At 37.9% G+C, this 16,811-nt stretch overlaps 1 protein-coding gene across 1 annotated transcript; it reads right to left on the reverse strand.

Annotated features, from left to right (window-relative positions):
* Positions 1-2,651: 2,651 nt before the first annotated feature.
* On the reverse strand, positions 2,652-5,505 carry LOC132630840 (uncharacterized). The gene is made up of 6 exons (XM_060346441.1): positions 5,418-5,505; positions 4,758-5,005; positions 3,722-4,317; positions 3,339-3,583; positions 3,152-3,253; positions 2,652-3,067 (listed from the first exon to the last, which is right to left on the reverse strand). Exons 1-6 carry the CDS (start codon positions 5,503-5,505, stop codon positions 2,652-2,654), a joined length of 1,695 nt encoding a protein of 564 aa, XP_060202424.1.
* Positions 5,506-16,811: the final 11,306 nt, after the last annotated feature.

Below are 16,811 nucleotides of genomic sequence, written 5' to 3' on the forward strand. Positions count from 1 at the left end.
AGGAAAGGAAGATAGTGTGCCTATAAATAATAAGACAACTGTACTGCCTGAGGTTAGAAAGTACCTTGTAAGTTATGAAATTCCAAGTCGCCGATTATTTCAATTGTAAGAGTGTATGACATATAACTATATAAATAATCGCCGTAATGAAACGGCCAATAGAATGGTGCAAGGTCGATGAGTACAGAAAAGGATAATTTAAAGTAGCACCGGAGAAATAAGTAAGGAAAGGTGTCGTATCTGAACAAGAGAGTTTGTCCACTAGTAGAGAAATAAAGAGAAAGACAAAAGACTACAACAATTAAGAATACTCGCAAGATCAACGGAGATCCATAGCGATCATGAGCCGAGACCACCTTAATGAGAACGTGACGATAGCTGGATATCGGTTGACCACCAGTTACACACATAAGAACATGAGGATATGGAACTAATGATTGAGTTCAACAAAGAACTAGGAGAATATGAAAGAAGACTAATGAGCCCATATTATAAGAGCAAGAAGATCAGGAACTAGAGGAGGATAACCATTTCAAGAAATTAATTTTAGCATCGTAAGCTCACAAGCTACAACATTCGAGGACGAATGTTTCTAATGGGGGAAGGATGTTACACCTTGCACTTTCATAGCATGATCATTCCACATACTTCACCATATTTATGGAGTATCGGAGACATCTCATGAAGTTTTGAAAGGTACAAGCCATTGAAAGTACGTAATAATGAAGTAAAGGATGAATTACGATCTCGTAAGTCGTAACCGGGAAGGACAACCTTAAAATCAAAGAACATGACAATTATCATGTATAATCAATGGTAAATATCATGTATGGAGAGCTTCAGAAGATTCTGGGATCAAGCAAATCGAAGAAAATCAGTTTGTCAAAAATTTGGAAAAAGATTTTGGCAGAATTCTGGATAGAATTTTGGGTCAAACTTGGAGGGGTATGTCTTTGGGTATATTAGGATATTTAAGGTGTTTGAAAAGCCTAAAATGAAGTTCTCTAAGTCTAGTTTCCAATGAAACAAATCGTTTGTCAATGCGACATCGTAGCAGGGAGTTATGGGCATTTTAAAACGGACCGTCAGGGGAACCCAAACCTAGCCGAAAATCCACTTAAAAGCCCACTTATGTTTTGACCCAGCCCAATCCGAATTTGGCACCTATAAAAGGACCTCTACACTTCATTTTAGTCATTTTTCTTCAACTCCATAATGCTCTAAAACTCCCCTAACCTCTCCACACCTCTCTAGAATTTTCCACGCTTTTCTCTCCACTACAAGAATATTCTTAAAGGCTCTCCACCATTCTAAAACATTCTATACCATCACAAAAGAGGATTAAACTCCAAAACCCCAAGCTAAGTCATAGAGAAGGATTGTTCTTGTCTCTACCTAATGTTGTGATAAATTTGGTCTTTGAAGATGTTGAGTGGGGTGAAGTTCTTCTAGTGTAAGGTATGTTCTCCATCATATTTCTCATGATTAAGTTGGTTTGACGGTTTAGCAAGTCCTATAAAATAAGAGAATCATAGTAGAGAAGTTTCAAATTATTAAAATGAAGATGATGACTATGGAATGAATTTGAAGGGAGATTTTGGATTAATTTAAGATTAAATTGAATATAATTCTTTCATTATGGTATTGTGGATATTTTTATGGTTAGTTGGGAAATTTGAAAAACATTGTGTGGGATGATTTATGGAGCCTATTGGTGTTGATAATATTTTTGTTATGCTGGTATTATTGTTTTTGTTGTTGGTTGTTAGATTGTGATTTCGGGCTAGTCATATAAACAGGGGAGATGATGCCCAAATTTCGACAGATTCTAAACGAAATTAAATTGAAGGCTTAAGATGAGCATATGACATTGATCCTAACAATAGTATGAATGGTTTATATTTAGATATACGAGCTTGGAAGGATAAACGTTATGCGGTTAAGGAGACTGAAAGGTATGTTAAGGCTAGTCCCTTTCTTCCTAAAGGCATGATTCCTTTCTTATGAACATATATATGTCTTCCATAACATTCTTATTCCCAAAAGCTAGAAGTTCATGATTCTTAGAGTTTCTTATGATGTTAAAGATAAGTACGTTCCATGATGATAATGAAGATGATGATGATTCCAAAGCTTATGGATTTGACGCTATTTTTTTTAATCAAAGCAACCAACATGAAACTAGTTGAAATTTATTAATCAAAATAATCTGTACAGAGAAAATTGGCCCGAAGTGCCTACAATATGATTAGTAGTAAAAAATGCAAAAAATAACATGTTGCTGCTTCTGCTCCAACCTTGGATTGATTCCATTTCAAGTCACCTCAAAGATCTCACCTGGTGCTTATCGAATCAAAAAACCAAATGAAGAATCCTTCAAGTTGAAACTATGTTGTAGCTGTCATTCGGGTTCTACTTTTGCTGCTAAACTTAGTTTACGACAATGCCTACTGAATATTCATCAGTGTCACACCAATAACTAATGCTACTAAGGAGATTTTTCCAATAGGATGAACCAAAGGTTAGTACCCCACATTGAATAGAACTTCCCTAGTAACTAAGTATTAGGCATGAGACTCATGCTACTCTCCTTGTGCTGCATTCCAAAATTGTTGCATGATGCTGAAATATCATGCAATCTGATGATGTGCTCAATCTGGTTCCTTAGTTTTCCAAGTCTTGAATCTAAATCTTGGCTTCTGCATTTTGTCACTTAAAACAATAGTCTTTGCCTCAGCTGGAAGATCCTGATAAGAATGATATTGAAGAAAACCTTCAAAATGAACAACCATGTTAGCCAAATAATCTCCTAGTTTGTTGCCTTCTCTGAACATATGAGCCATTTGAGTTTGCCCTTTCTGTCTCCATTCCTGAATCTTATTAATGTCCATGCATACTTTCCATTCCCCTTCTAACACCTTTCTCATGAGAAGTGAGTCTCTCTCTATAATAAGGGGAACAAACTGATTATTAGCACAATAGATTACTCCTTCTAAGATTGCCTTTGCCTCAGCCTCAAGAGAGGATGCTTCTGCTGTTTTACTTTCCCATGTAAACATTAAGTTCCCTGCACTATGTCATATATAGAAAGCTAAAGAACTCTGACTAGTAATGCTCATATAAGCCCCATCTGTGGTACACTTGAACCAACCTGTTGGAGGAACTAACCACTGCACAGTTGTACAAGTAATATATGGCTGATGAACTTCTAAAACCTGCACCAGTTGTGGCCAATTCTCTAGCAGTGTCAAGCCTGGATAAAGTTGTTTAGCAAGTTAGACCAGCTACTGATTAATGCCATATAATACTTGGTTTCTAGATATCCAACCCCCATGCACAATAGTATTTCTTTGTATTTCTCCTTTTCCACAAATGCCACATAATGATGGATGGAGCTGCTTGATAAAAAGGCCTCAGCTTGGAGTTGCACTTTGTTGTCCACCATTTAGTGACAGCTTGATTGATCTGTACAAAAGGACCATTAACTCCTACTGCTGCTACAAATACCTGCCAAATCTCTGCTGCAAATTCCCCAGTTAAAAACAGATGAATCATAGTTTCTTGTTGAGGAACCATGCAACATCTGCATATTGAAGCCAGACTAATCCTCATAGAAGCCAAAACATAATCAACAGGTAACTTTCTATGCCATACACTCCATAAAAAGAAAGTTATCTTAAAAGGAAGGCCATTGATCCATATGTTTCTATAGAACCATTACTGCTGTTTTTTCTGTCTAATAATCTCCCATGCACTACTTACTGTGAATTTCCCTGCACTTGTCAGCATCCACCATGGTTTGTCACATTGTCTTTCCCCCTCCTGAAGTATCAATTTAGACCTTATGTGATCTATAATTTCCTCAGGAACTATTGTGTGCAACAGATCAATATCCCATTTTCCTTCTGATAACACAGCATACACATCTTCTAAATCTTCATTGACCTGATAACCAACTTGTAAAAGTTTGATCAATGGTCCTAGTCTAGTCCAGTTGTCGAACCATAGACTAGATGAACCATTTTTTGTTTCCCACCAAGTGTGTTGTTCCATTTCATCTCTAGCTTCTAGCATTCTTTTCCACAACTGTGATCCTTCTTTGCATTTAACCAGAGTTGGAATATGTTTCTTGCAATATTTGTTTGACATGACTGTGGACCATAGCGTGCAACTAGTTCTGAATCTCCACAATAGCTTTGCAAACAAGGCCTTTGAAATATCAAAAAGAGACCTCAATCCCATGCCCCCTTCCTCTTTTGGAAAACACATATTTTGCCATGATGTCCAATGCCCATTCCTCTTCTCCTCCATGATGCTCTAATAGAATCCAGCAAATATTCTATGCAGCTCTTGGAGTGTATTTTGTGGGAACCATTGCTGAAAGTAAATACATAGGCATGCTTTGAAGAACACTCTTTATGAGCATTGCTTACCACCGAATGACATCAATTTTCCTTTCCAGTTTTGCAACTTGTCCTTCACTTTTTTGATCAAATCATTATAACACATCTTCTTCTTTCTTGTATGGAAGATAAGACATCCCAAGTATTTGAATGGGAAGTCATCTCTGGAAAAACCAGTAAGCTGAGCTACTTCTAATGCTAAACTGCTAGAACAGTTTCTGTGCATATAAAAACAGCTTTTTGATCTATTCAGCATCTAACTTGATTGCACCTCATACCTGTGTAACACTCCCATAATCAATTCTAATGAGTACTTATCAACAGATGAAAAAAAATAGTATCATCTGCATATGCCAAGTTATTTAAATCAGCACTCCACTTAGGCAAGCCATAGCCTCTAATCATAGGATCTTCAAATAGGTTGTTCAAAGCTCTTGACAGTATTTCAGCAGCAAGTATAAAAACTGATGATGACAAACGGTCACCCTGCTTAACCCCCTTAGTAGAGTGAAAGAAACCATATGGCTGACCATTAAACATTACTGAATACCAATTATTTGCAATCAGTCTCCAGATCATGTCAACAAAATCTTCTGCAAATCCTATCATATGCCTTTGCCACATCAAGCTTTATTATCACATTATCAGCTCTGCCCCTTTTCCTAATCTCTGTGAAAATTTCTTGAGTAAGCAAAACATTCTCAATTATGCTTCTTCCCTTCGCAAAACCTTATTAGATTGTAAAGATGAGCTTAGGCAGTACAGATTCCAGTTTTCCATCCATAACTCTTGAAATAACTTTATTAATAAAGTTACTCAAGCTTAGAGGCCTCATATTAGCATAAGTCTGTACATCATTCTTCTTAGGCAGTAGTACCAGATTAGTATGTGTAACTGACTTTGGAAGAGTAAAACTTTCATAAAAGGATTTAACAATATTGAACACATCAGTCCCTACTATATTCCAACAGATTTGGAAGAAAGCATTAGAAAAACCATCAAGACGTCATATACTGTCATCATTCATTGCAAACACTGTACTTTTAACTTCTTCTATATTAGGCAAAGCCACCAAAGTTAAATTTTCATCCTCAGTTACCATAGCCTGAATGTGACTCAGTAAACTAAAATCAGCAGATTCCTCCTCGTGTCAGAACTGTTTTTTGAAGAAACTTTCTGCTTTCCTAGCCATGTCTGAAGCTTCTTCTAACCAATCACCATTAGCATTCGGAATTCTTTTTACTGGTAATCTCTTTCTCCTACCATTTACTAGAATATAAAATAATCTAGTATTTTTGTCACCTTCTGCAAACCATGTTACATTTGCCTTTTGCCTCCAGAATTCCTCCTCAAAGTGTAAATGTTTTTTGAGTTCGGCATGAGCCTGTTGGAGAATCATTCTGTTCATAGGGGAAGGATCAGTCTCAAACAACTCTTCCTTGAGCCTGGCTATTTCTTCTCTAATCATCAACTGCTTGAAAATATAACCATATACCTCCTTACTCTATGCAGATAGAAAACCTTTTAGATGCTTCAAATTTATTTAAACAAAATAAAACAATTCCCTGTCACCTCTGAGGCCCAATTATTGCTAACAATAGATAGAAAATCAGGGTGTTCTGTCAAGAATTTTAAGAATTTGAAGGGCCTTATCACCACCTTACCCTGCTCCTCCAAAGAGATGAGTAGAGGAGCATGGTCAGAGCCAGTTCTTGCCAAATGCTCTATTTCAATGTCAGCAAACCATTGCTGAAACTGTTGATTGAAGAAAATTCTATCCAATCTCTCAAAAATACAATTAGCACCTCCTCTACCGTTCCACCAAGTAAAATGACTCCCTTTAAAACCAGTTTACAATAGCTCACAAGAATTCACACAAAAGGCAAAGTCTTCATAGTCTTGAGGCTGAATAGGAATCCCGCCTATTTTCTCATCTTCATTCAACACAACATTGAATTCCCCACCAACTAACCATGGAAAATTAACGGAACCTGCTACATTAAATATATCCTCCCATAACTGTAATCTTTCCCTTTTATCATACTTTGCATAAACTAGTGTAATGACTAAGGTTTTATTCAGATCTAGGAAATACAGTTTCAAGGAAACTTGTTGTACAGTAGAGAAAATAACCTCTACATCCACATTGTCCTCTATAAAGTACCCCTCTCGAAATCTTTATGGTCACATGTATTCTAAGTAGGGTAAATGTATCCCGATCCATATATATATTATATTGCAGCGGACGCGGGATGCCCGGACGCGGGATATAGGGGTAAATGGATCGGGCTGCACGTTCCGCAGCAATATAATATACATATATATATATATATATATATATATATATATGGATCGGGTTGCACGTTCCGCACCAATATAATATATTTATGGATCAGGCTGCACGTTCCGCAGCACTGTTATGTTATATATGTATATGAGAAATGTTTTCTTTCGAAAGCTAAGCATGCATGGTTTTCGCCTTATGTGGCAATCAGATGTACAGGTTATCCTTATCTCATGTTATGTTCCGTATCTCTTTTTTATGTTGTTATTCATGCCTTACATACTCAGTACACTATTCGTACTGACGCCTCTCCTTGTGGACGATGTGCTCATGCCCACAGGTAGGCAGGGAGATAGATAAAATCCGTAGGTGCTTTATCAGTGGATTCCCAAGAGCAATCCACCCACTTCGGAGCTGCAGTCTATTTGATATTGGCCTTTACGGTCACATGTATTCTATGTAGAGGCTCGTAGACATGTGTGTATAGTTAGACATTTCATAACACTACCGGTTCATATCGTTGTATAACATTTTAGTAGCCTTGTCGGCTGGTCACGCTTGGCATAATTGTTGAAGATTATATAGAGATGTGCCGTTATGTTGTGATATATGTCCTTACAAATTATGATATCCATGAGCTATCTTTATAGTCCACCCAGAAATAATTATAAGACGTATGTTCAGAGGTGCTCAGTGGGTTAGCTCTGAATACCCGTCATGGCCCTATGGTTAGGTCGTGACATTTCAGGTGTTGGATCGGATGTTTTTAGGTTCTGGTGCAGCCGCACCTGCAAGCCATGGGCCATACTTACAAGCTCGCACCTGCACAAGTGGATCCGCAGATGTGAGACTAGGCGACGTCGGCTAAGGCCGCACCTGCGAAGGTGTCTCCGTTGGTGTGTAGCTGGTCCTGCTTGGTTTCCCTCGCACCTGAGCTTGCGAAAATATTTAGTGGTTTCCGCATTAGCGAGGTCACACCAGCGGCAATTCGTCCGTATCTCCAAAATTCGCTCGACAGAATCCCCTAAATCCCTAATTCGAACCTCATTCATTTCAAATCCATTTTAGAAACTATAGAGCTTGTAGTAGAGAGATTTCAAGGGATACATTTAAGTTTCTCCATTGCGGTAAGTTCTTACCGTTAATCTAAGTGATTATTAGTGGTTCCATCCATTAATGGATGATTCTTTCTATGATTCTGAAGTAGTAGATAAAGGGCTTTTCATGAAAATTGCTATGCATGAGATTTATGAATTTGAGAGTTCAAGTGTGGTTAGAACTCCATGATTTTTAGGATCTTGATTATTTAGACTACGGGTAAACTGTTTCCACACTAAATTCCAGTTTTGCCCTTGAGCTCGAATTTGATTATTTTGGGTTCATTTTTGGGGTTCAGGTAAACCTATGGCAATATGGGTATCCATAGATTCATATTTTAATGTAGAGTTCATATTTGATAGACTTTGACTGTTCGGAAGCACTTCAAGAAGGAAAGGTGCTGGCTTGAGGGTTCGTGGCTCCTATTCGGCCTCGAGGTAGGTTACGGTTTATTATTTAGACTGTGATTGGAGGGCATATATATTTTATAATTATTGAAGGGGTATTGGGCGTGATGAGGTCCCACCTTAGTGATTGTGATGAGAAATTGGGTGAGTATCGGTGTATATTGTTGGATAGTTAAAATGACGGGGAAAGTATGTTGAGCCTTTGGGCGTAGTTATGGTGATAAATCCACTTAGGTTGGTATGATTTTTGTTTATCTGGGCTATGATAGTCGTGATTTGACTTGAATCGTTTACCTCATCGCTCCATATATCGTATAATTATGAAAGGAAATTGTTCTGGATTTATGAGTTGACATATGCAACTAGTTTGATGACACATATTCATTCTTGAAATTCATAATGATGTTGACATAAGGTGTTATGCATGTTGTATTCATTTCCTATTTACATACATACTTTGGATAAGCTATGATAAAAGGAGGAAACGAGATGGGATGAGGACCAGAATGAGGTAAGGATATTGTTCTCACTGTTCGGCAGTAAAATCGGGTCGTATAGTGAGTGTCTCACAGTTTGGCGGTGAGCCAAGCAGTACAGTGAGTGGTCACAGTCTGAAGGAAAAGGACCTCAGCTGGTACAATGATAGGTATATGGACCTCGCGAGTTCCCTATGAGTCATGACTACACAGAATGACCGCTAGCATGTGTGTACTAGGTTTGGTATTGGCCAATTCATTGCATTCACGCATTCATATATCATTATTCTATTATCTTTCTTATGTGATACGTGCTTACCTGTTTTGGTGGGAAATTGAACCAATGGGCATTGTTGGTGAAGCTAAGTTGAATTGATATGATGAGTGTTTAACTTCAATCTTCATATTATATATATGTGTTTTTCTTCGTTGTTGGCCTATGATACCTATGAGCACTAGTGGTTGCACTCATGCTACACTTGTTGTCTCATACTACACTTGTTGTACTTTATTTGGGTGCAGATACCGCTCTGTATTCCAATTCTAGGCCTCGTGACTGATTCCTAGGGTAGTCCATTGGAGATTTCAGGGTGAGCCATAAGATCTAGCAGCAACCCTGGATCTCCCTCTATCTTACTACCTTTCCTTTTATTTTCTTTTAAGACAGTTGTTGTTTTCCAGTATTTCAAGACTTGTAGTAAATATTAGGTGCTCTTGTACAAGTTTAGACCAGGTTTTGGGACTGTAATTACTTAAGTGATTTATGCACTAATTTATCTTATGAAGACTGTTAAGTAGTACTTATTTGTGTTTGACTTCCCTATTTTCTTCCTTTAAGAATGCTTGATTGATTGTGGATAGTTCGCCTACCGGGAGGAATAGTGTAGGTGCCATCATGATCCGTGAAATGGGTCGTGATGTCACCAAATAGGAATTAGCTTGCTAATATCCATAAATCATTCAAAGCAAGAATCCTCTTCATTTAGAACACAATTATCAATAAGTATAAACATGGCGACCAACAATTCAAGCTCACTTTCTAGATCATAATACCAAGGGTTAGACAACTCAAAGAATGATTATCATTAGCATCACAAAGAATAATTTTCAACCATTTACCTTTCTCAATTATTTTAAACAAATAAGAGCAAGACTCCTTAATGTCAAACTTAAAAGATGTGAATTCACTTTCAAACAAGCAAGAGAAATGATTCACCTTATCAAACACAAATGAAGCTAACTCAATTTCAATCAAGGAAGGGTTTTCAATCATTTCACTTCCTTCAAGTAAGTGTGCATGCTTAATATTCTCACTAATTTCATTTTGATACAAACTACCAACAATATCAAAAGTGCTCAAACTTGCAACACTTATACAGCTCTTTTCATTTATTATCATGGTACAAACATTATTCATAATTCTACACTTAGGAAGAAACAAGTGTTTTCTTTCTTCCATAAATTTATGTATACATCTTTCATCACACTCATGATTATTGACAAAATGATCATCTTTAACTGCAACACTATGGTTAGCATACCACACTAAGGTTAGCATACCAATATAGGTCATGCCAATAATGTTCATACTTAGCACAAGACACACTTGTATTAGGATGAAAATATCATGACCCAATATGAGGATCAGGACGGGCACCCAGATCTAACCTATCAAGTACCACAAGACATGCATGCATCACATAATCATACCAGAGTGGGCCATGATACTAACTAATAGGTTTCATAAGCTGTAAGGGACACAAGCCGAAACAAAATATATATATATATATACACGTCATCAATCTGAACCCAAATATACAAGCCAACAAAGCTATCAAAATATAATGATACAACATAATATGGACCGAGAAGGTCATAGAACATCTAATTGTGCAAATCTGTCTACAAGCCTCTACTGGTGTGTATAACATAATAAGGATGGGACAGGACCCCGCCATGCCAAAATGTACGAAAATGAATCATACCAAGCTGAACTTCATCTCCGGAACAAGTGGAGTGCTCCTGTACTAGTGCTGAGAAGTCAGCCTAAGGCTCTGAACTGTCTCCTTGTCTACCTGCAAGCATGAACGCATCATCCACAAACAAAGGGACGTCAGTACGAATAAAGATATAGAAATAACATGAGACAAGAGAGAAACATAATAAAGATATAGAAATAACATGAGACAAGAGAGAAACATAATAAAGATATAGAAATAACATGAGACAAGAGAGAAACAACCTGTACATCCGAATGCCTCTTAAGGCGGATGACATGGATGCTTACCTTTTTTTAAAAAAGAAAAAGAAAAACATTTTCATATATATGGATATATAAGTCATATTATCATAATATTGTACCCGACCATAATAGGCTTGGTGTTATCCGTACCCAACTGCAGTGGTGTGCACAATAGGTGTCGTACCCAACCAACTATAGCGCAACTCAGTGTCATAAAATAGCTTTATATATATATATATACCCGCTCGGTCGTTATTTAATATTTCACGAACCCATGCCCAATTTGGGTCTACGATCTCAAATAGTAAGCCTCATGGGGTGTTTAAATGATTAATAATGGGAAAACTCAGTTTCGGAAAGTGCTAAAAATTGTGGGCCCAGGCAGAAGTGGTCTGCTACAGCGCCTAGAGTACCGCTACAGCAGTCCTGCTATAGTGAACCCGACATCCGCCGCATTGGACGTCATAGACCAGTGGACGCTTTTTTCTATACTTAGTTTTATATTTCACCCTCCTTTTTAATAAAAGACCCTTCAAGACTGCTATTAGGTTTTACAAGAAGAAAAACCCCTGACACCAAGAAAAAGAGGCTTCTTGAACATTCTCCACACCTTTCCCTACAGCTATTATCTCTCATGAATTCGAATAAGGGCTACGGGGGCGAGTATTTCATGGAAATTCAAATATATGTTCATCATCGAGGTAGGTTATGGTTTACTTGAGTTAGACTTTGATTAGTGAATCGTATGTACATAGAGAGTTGATAGGAGATTGCGTGATTAGGTCTTCAGACATGTAGTTTGGATGGATAAATTCATAATTTAACGAATGTTATGTGTAAATAGTAACTAGGGTGACAACGAGTATATAATTGAGTATTGACTGCTACTATCATTGATTTTTATGTGTTACGAAATACGAAGTGATTAATTATCTTGGTTACGAAGGGCTTTTCCCGAAGCTAGAATATTTATTCTCCAGTATATCTAGTCTCCGTATTGATTGTTGAGTAAACTGCAATATCCATATGGTTGTTCATTATTGTTAGCATAAAATGGTTGCATTGGGTAAGTAGAAAAAGGTGGCAGAATAGTGTATGCCGTCAAGGGCATATTTCACGACATTGTTTTCATTCATTAGCATCGTTGCATATGTTGCATGTGGTTATGAGGTAATACATGGAGCAGAAAGTCTGATTAAGTGCCAGTTGTGTTATCCGGTTTTTATGGCCGAGTTGGGCTGAATATAAGGTACTATTTGACAGTTGATCATTGGCAGCAATGTAAAGGTAAAGATATCTACATGTATGAAAAGGCACATTTGACCCGGGGTGAGGATGTGTCCTTGATTGTAACTCGGGTCTGAGGAGTGAATCCGGAATGAGTGGTATATGAACGACATGGGTCCCCTGCAAGTCATGACTACTGAGCAATGACATCAGTTAGCATGTATGCCCAGTGTGATTTTGGCTTCGCATTTGCATTGCATTACATTTCATACTTCCATATCCTTATGATTGTGTGCTGTCAGTCCATCATATTGCATTGTGCATCTCCTATAATTGTGTTGTGTTGTGTGAGGTGTTGATCAATATGAAGGTGAGTGTAAGAGCAAATTACTAAAGGGTAGACTTCTGCATTGAGTCTGATGGACTTAGGGAGTTCCATGATTAGTTGAAGTGTGGTGAGTATGCTCCGTGGATGCATCATATCATAGAAGTGAACTGGATAGAAAGCTCCAAGGCTAAAAAAATGATGAATTAGACGTTAGTGTAAATGAGGAAATAAGACTTAATTAATTGGCCTAAGGGAATACGAGATAGAATTACATCTGGCTAGTCGGATAACCGGTATTACTTTGGGAATAAGAGAACCGAAATTACTGGGAGTAGAGAGGTGAGTGCGCATCGTTGTAATAATTTATATGGGAAGTCTTTGAGGGCGCCCGTTGAATTATCTGCTTATCTTATTGATTTTATATTGTGTTACGTGAACTAATCTTAGTCGGCATATGATGCTTACCAGTACCTGTGGTGTACTAGTACTACTATTGCTACATTCCTTTGGGGCTGTAGATGTGTGCACGTTATAAGTTGAAGTTTCTCTCTGTGGATTTCGGACATCTTCCTACAGCCTTGCTTATCTCAATCCAGGAACAGGTTGCATCATTTATTTTGTTTATCCTTGTGTAATAGGAGCTCTTGTACTTGTCTAGCCTAGATCCTGGGGATGTTTCTGTTTCATGTATCAATAATAGAGTCATCATGGGTTTTACTTTTAATTTGTGATTGCTAATTATTTTGTTGTTAACAAAACTGTTGGACATCGAGTTGGTTGGTAATGGTTCGCCTACTAAGTAGTAATATGGTAGGTGCCCGCACGGCCCGTAACCTAGGTCATGACAAAACCCAACTTTTAGAAAACCCCAATTTTCACCATAGTTTCCACATTTTTGGTTAGGATCAAGAACTATGATAGCATGCATGACTCTTACAACCTATAACACCCTATTCCAACTACAATGAGTATCAAAATTTTGAGCAAGAACATCAAAAATTGCAACTCTACCAAACACCCCCACCCCAACCCCAACATAAACCACCCCTTTTTAAGCAGATCTTTTGTATAAAGTGATGTTAGGATAGTGTGAACGACGAAATAACCTTCCATAACCCAAGAACTCCCCACCCCAAGAAATCAAAATCCTTGTTTCAACGGACAAACTTTTTCTTTAATCTAGCAACTTAGGCATAGGAATTTCGAAATAAAAGGCTATAATCAAGTTGTAGAGCGAATAAAAAGGAATACATACCTTGAAGTAGTTAAAGATCTACAAACTTTTTCTTTGAAAGGTGACCCAAAGGTGATAGAGAATTCTTCCTCTTCTTTGAGTTATGGCGGTAGTATAATGAATAATGAAGGGGTAAAGTGTTTAAAAGAGGAGTGGGGAGGGAGATGAGATGTCTAAGAAGTTGAATAGGGGGGAGAAAATTCGTGGGAGGGGAGTAGTTTTTCGGTTAAGGGGATAAATGTGAAGTGAAGGGTGAACTGAATTCACCCCACTTTTAAAACGGCCTGACTACCACTGCGGTGGTGGATTTACCGAAGCAGCGGTACCGTTATACTGGTCGGCTGCACTTTTTTTTTCCAACTTCATTTTAATTTTTCCTTTTCGTGATGATGACTCGAAATCAGGCCTCCTAGGGTGTAAGGTCTAGGAGCGTGACCATTACCCCAACCCATGTCGTTCAGAGACGAACAGTGATTTAAATTGTACCTGGTGTAACAATCCGCCCGGTCATTATTTAATACTTCGTGAACCCATGCCCAATCTAAGTCCACGATCTTAAATAGTAAGCCCCGTGGGGTGTTTAAATGATTAATAATGGGAAAAATTAGTTTCGGAAAGAGATAAAATTATGGGCCCGGGCAGAAGTGGTCTACTACAGCGGCCAGGGTACCGCCGAAGCAGTCCCGCTATAGCGAACCCGACGTCTGCCACAGCGGACGTAACGGACCAGTGGACGCATTTTTCTATACTCTGTTTTATAGTTCACCCTCATTTTCAGTAAAAGACCCTCCAAGCCTCCTATTGGGTTTTACAAGAAGAAAAACCCCTGACACCAAGAAAAAAAGGCTTCTCCAACATTCTCCATACATTTCCCTACAACTATTATCTCTCATGGATTCAGATAAGGGCTACGAGGGCGAGTATTTCATGGAAATTCAAATAGCTGCTAGTTATCGAGGTAGGTTACGGTTTACTTGAGTTAGATTTTCATTAGTGAATCGTAATACATATAAAGTTGACGAGATATTGCAGGATTAGGTCTTCGGACATGGTGTTTGGATGGATATATTCACAATTTAACGAAAGTTATATGTAAATAGTAACTAGGGTAACAACGAGTATATAATTGAGTATTGAGTGCTACTATCATTGATGTTTATGTGTCACGGAATAGGAAGAGATTAATTGTCTTGGTTAGGAAGGGATTTTCCCGAAGCTAGTGTCACACCCCAATTCTGATAGGGCATAATAGGCACCCAACTCTTACTTAGAGCTGAGCGAACCCACTGGCATTCACATAATGAAACTGGACATATAATTTTTTTTTTGGAAATATAATAAAGTACTGTCAATCAAACCATAGAAATTTGCGAACGATACTCAATTAATCAAAAATCAAATAATTCAAACTGACATATCGGCCTACAAGGTCGCTTTACTCAACGCATGAAATCTCAACATACTAACCACAGGACACTGTCTGCAAAGTCTCTAAGAGTAAACAGCTGGATCATATGAGTCGGGACAGGGCCCCAGTGTACCCATACACATATATGATAACCATAATGACTCGAGACTACTCCAGGAAGAAAATGGAGTTTGCCAATCCCAGCCGATAGCCAACCATCCAAGCTGAATACTTTTACCTGCAAAACAATCTGGGACTGTGTGGCATGAACACAGCGCCCCCAAGCAAAGGCACGTCAGTATGAACAATGTACTGAGTATGTAAGGCAACAGTAATCATAAAGAATGAGATATAAGCCATAGTGAAAGTACGAGAAACCACCTGTAATATGAATAGCCCCGAAGGCAGAGAATAACTATGTAAGTAGCCCCAAAGGCAATGACTAGAAATGTTAATATATACCATACCCGGCCCCTTAGTAAGGGACTCGGTGAAATATAAATATATAACGTACACGGCCTTCTAGTGAGGGACTAGGTGAAGTAATCATATATATACCGTACCCGGCCCTCTAGTGAGGGACTCGGTGAATAATGCAATGAAACTGTGCACGAATACATACCCGGCCCAGGACTCGGTGAAATGATGTAATAACGTTATGCACGAATAGAATATCAAGAGAAACCATATAAAAATTAAATCATCATCTGAGGCTCAATAGAATAATTAAAATGAACCAACACTGGAGAATCAAAGACAACTATCATGTCAAGTGTCACTGAGGACTAGAATTCATTGGAATTATGTACGTTCATCGTTCGCTTATTTTATGTAACTCATGCCAAAAAAAGAAGGAAGGGATAGATTTACATACATGTAGAAGCAAATGAATGCAAGTGAGACTCTTAAGATTATTTCTAAAACTCTTTGAATAACCTAGAAGCATAATACCCTCGAATGTCACTATGGATTATAATATCAAAATAGGACTTCAGGAATCATAGACACGTATCAGAACATAATGAAATAGCTTCTGGAAATCAAGAACATTATCCATTCTAGTACTTAAGAATAGAAGCTTCTTTGGAGTTTATACGTCCGTCATCCGTTTGTTCCATATAGACCATGCCAAAAGAAGAAAAGGGAATAGCCTTAACATACCTTATCCGTTCTAAGCTAACCACAAATCAGATCCCGGGTTCCCAATCTACAACACATTATTGATATTAGATATTAAATATAGTACACTCAGAATCCAAAGTCTAAGCTAGCACGTTACTTATCAAAATTCAGGCAGCATTTCCCCTAAAAACATAACAATCCCCGATATTCCAATTCAGCTAAACATCAACCACAATACCTACAACAACAATACCAATAATTTCATCTCAATCTAGAATTAGATTCACCTTTAGATCACTCTCAAAACAGCCCACAATTACAATATCAACTCAATAAACATATCATAGTTATAACGCCGTTTCCACCATTGTAATCCGTCAAAAAAAAAAAAGATTTCTCGCTATTAACTCCATATTTATTATCCCACAATTTTCTATGACCCATACGAAATTAAATATATCAAGAGTAGGAGAATTCTTACCTTATATGCCAAGAACTATTTTTCTTCCACCTTACTACACTTCAAAGAAAGCCCGAATTCAGCAACACGACAAAGCGAAACAACAAGATCGAAGCGGTGAG

This window comes from Lycium barbarum, chromosome 3, assembly GCF_019175385.1.
Source record: "Lycium barbarum isolate Lr01 chromosome 3, ASM1917538v2, whole genome shotgun sequence".
Taxonomy (NCBI): domain Eukaryota; kingdom Viridiplantae; phylum Streptophyta; class Magnoliopsida; order Solanales; family Solanaceae; genus Lycium; species Lycium barbarum.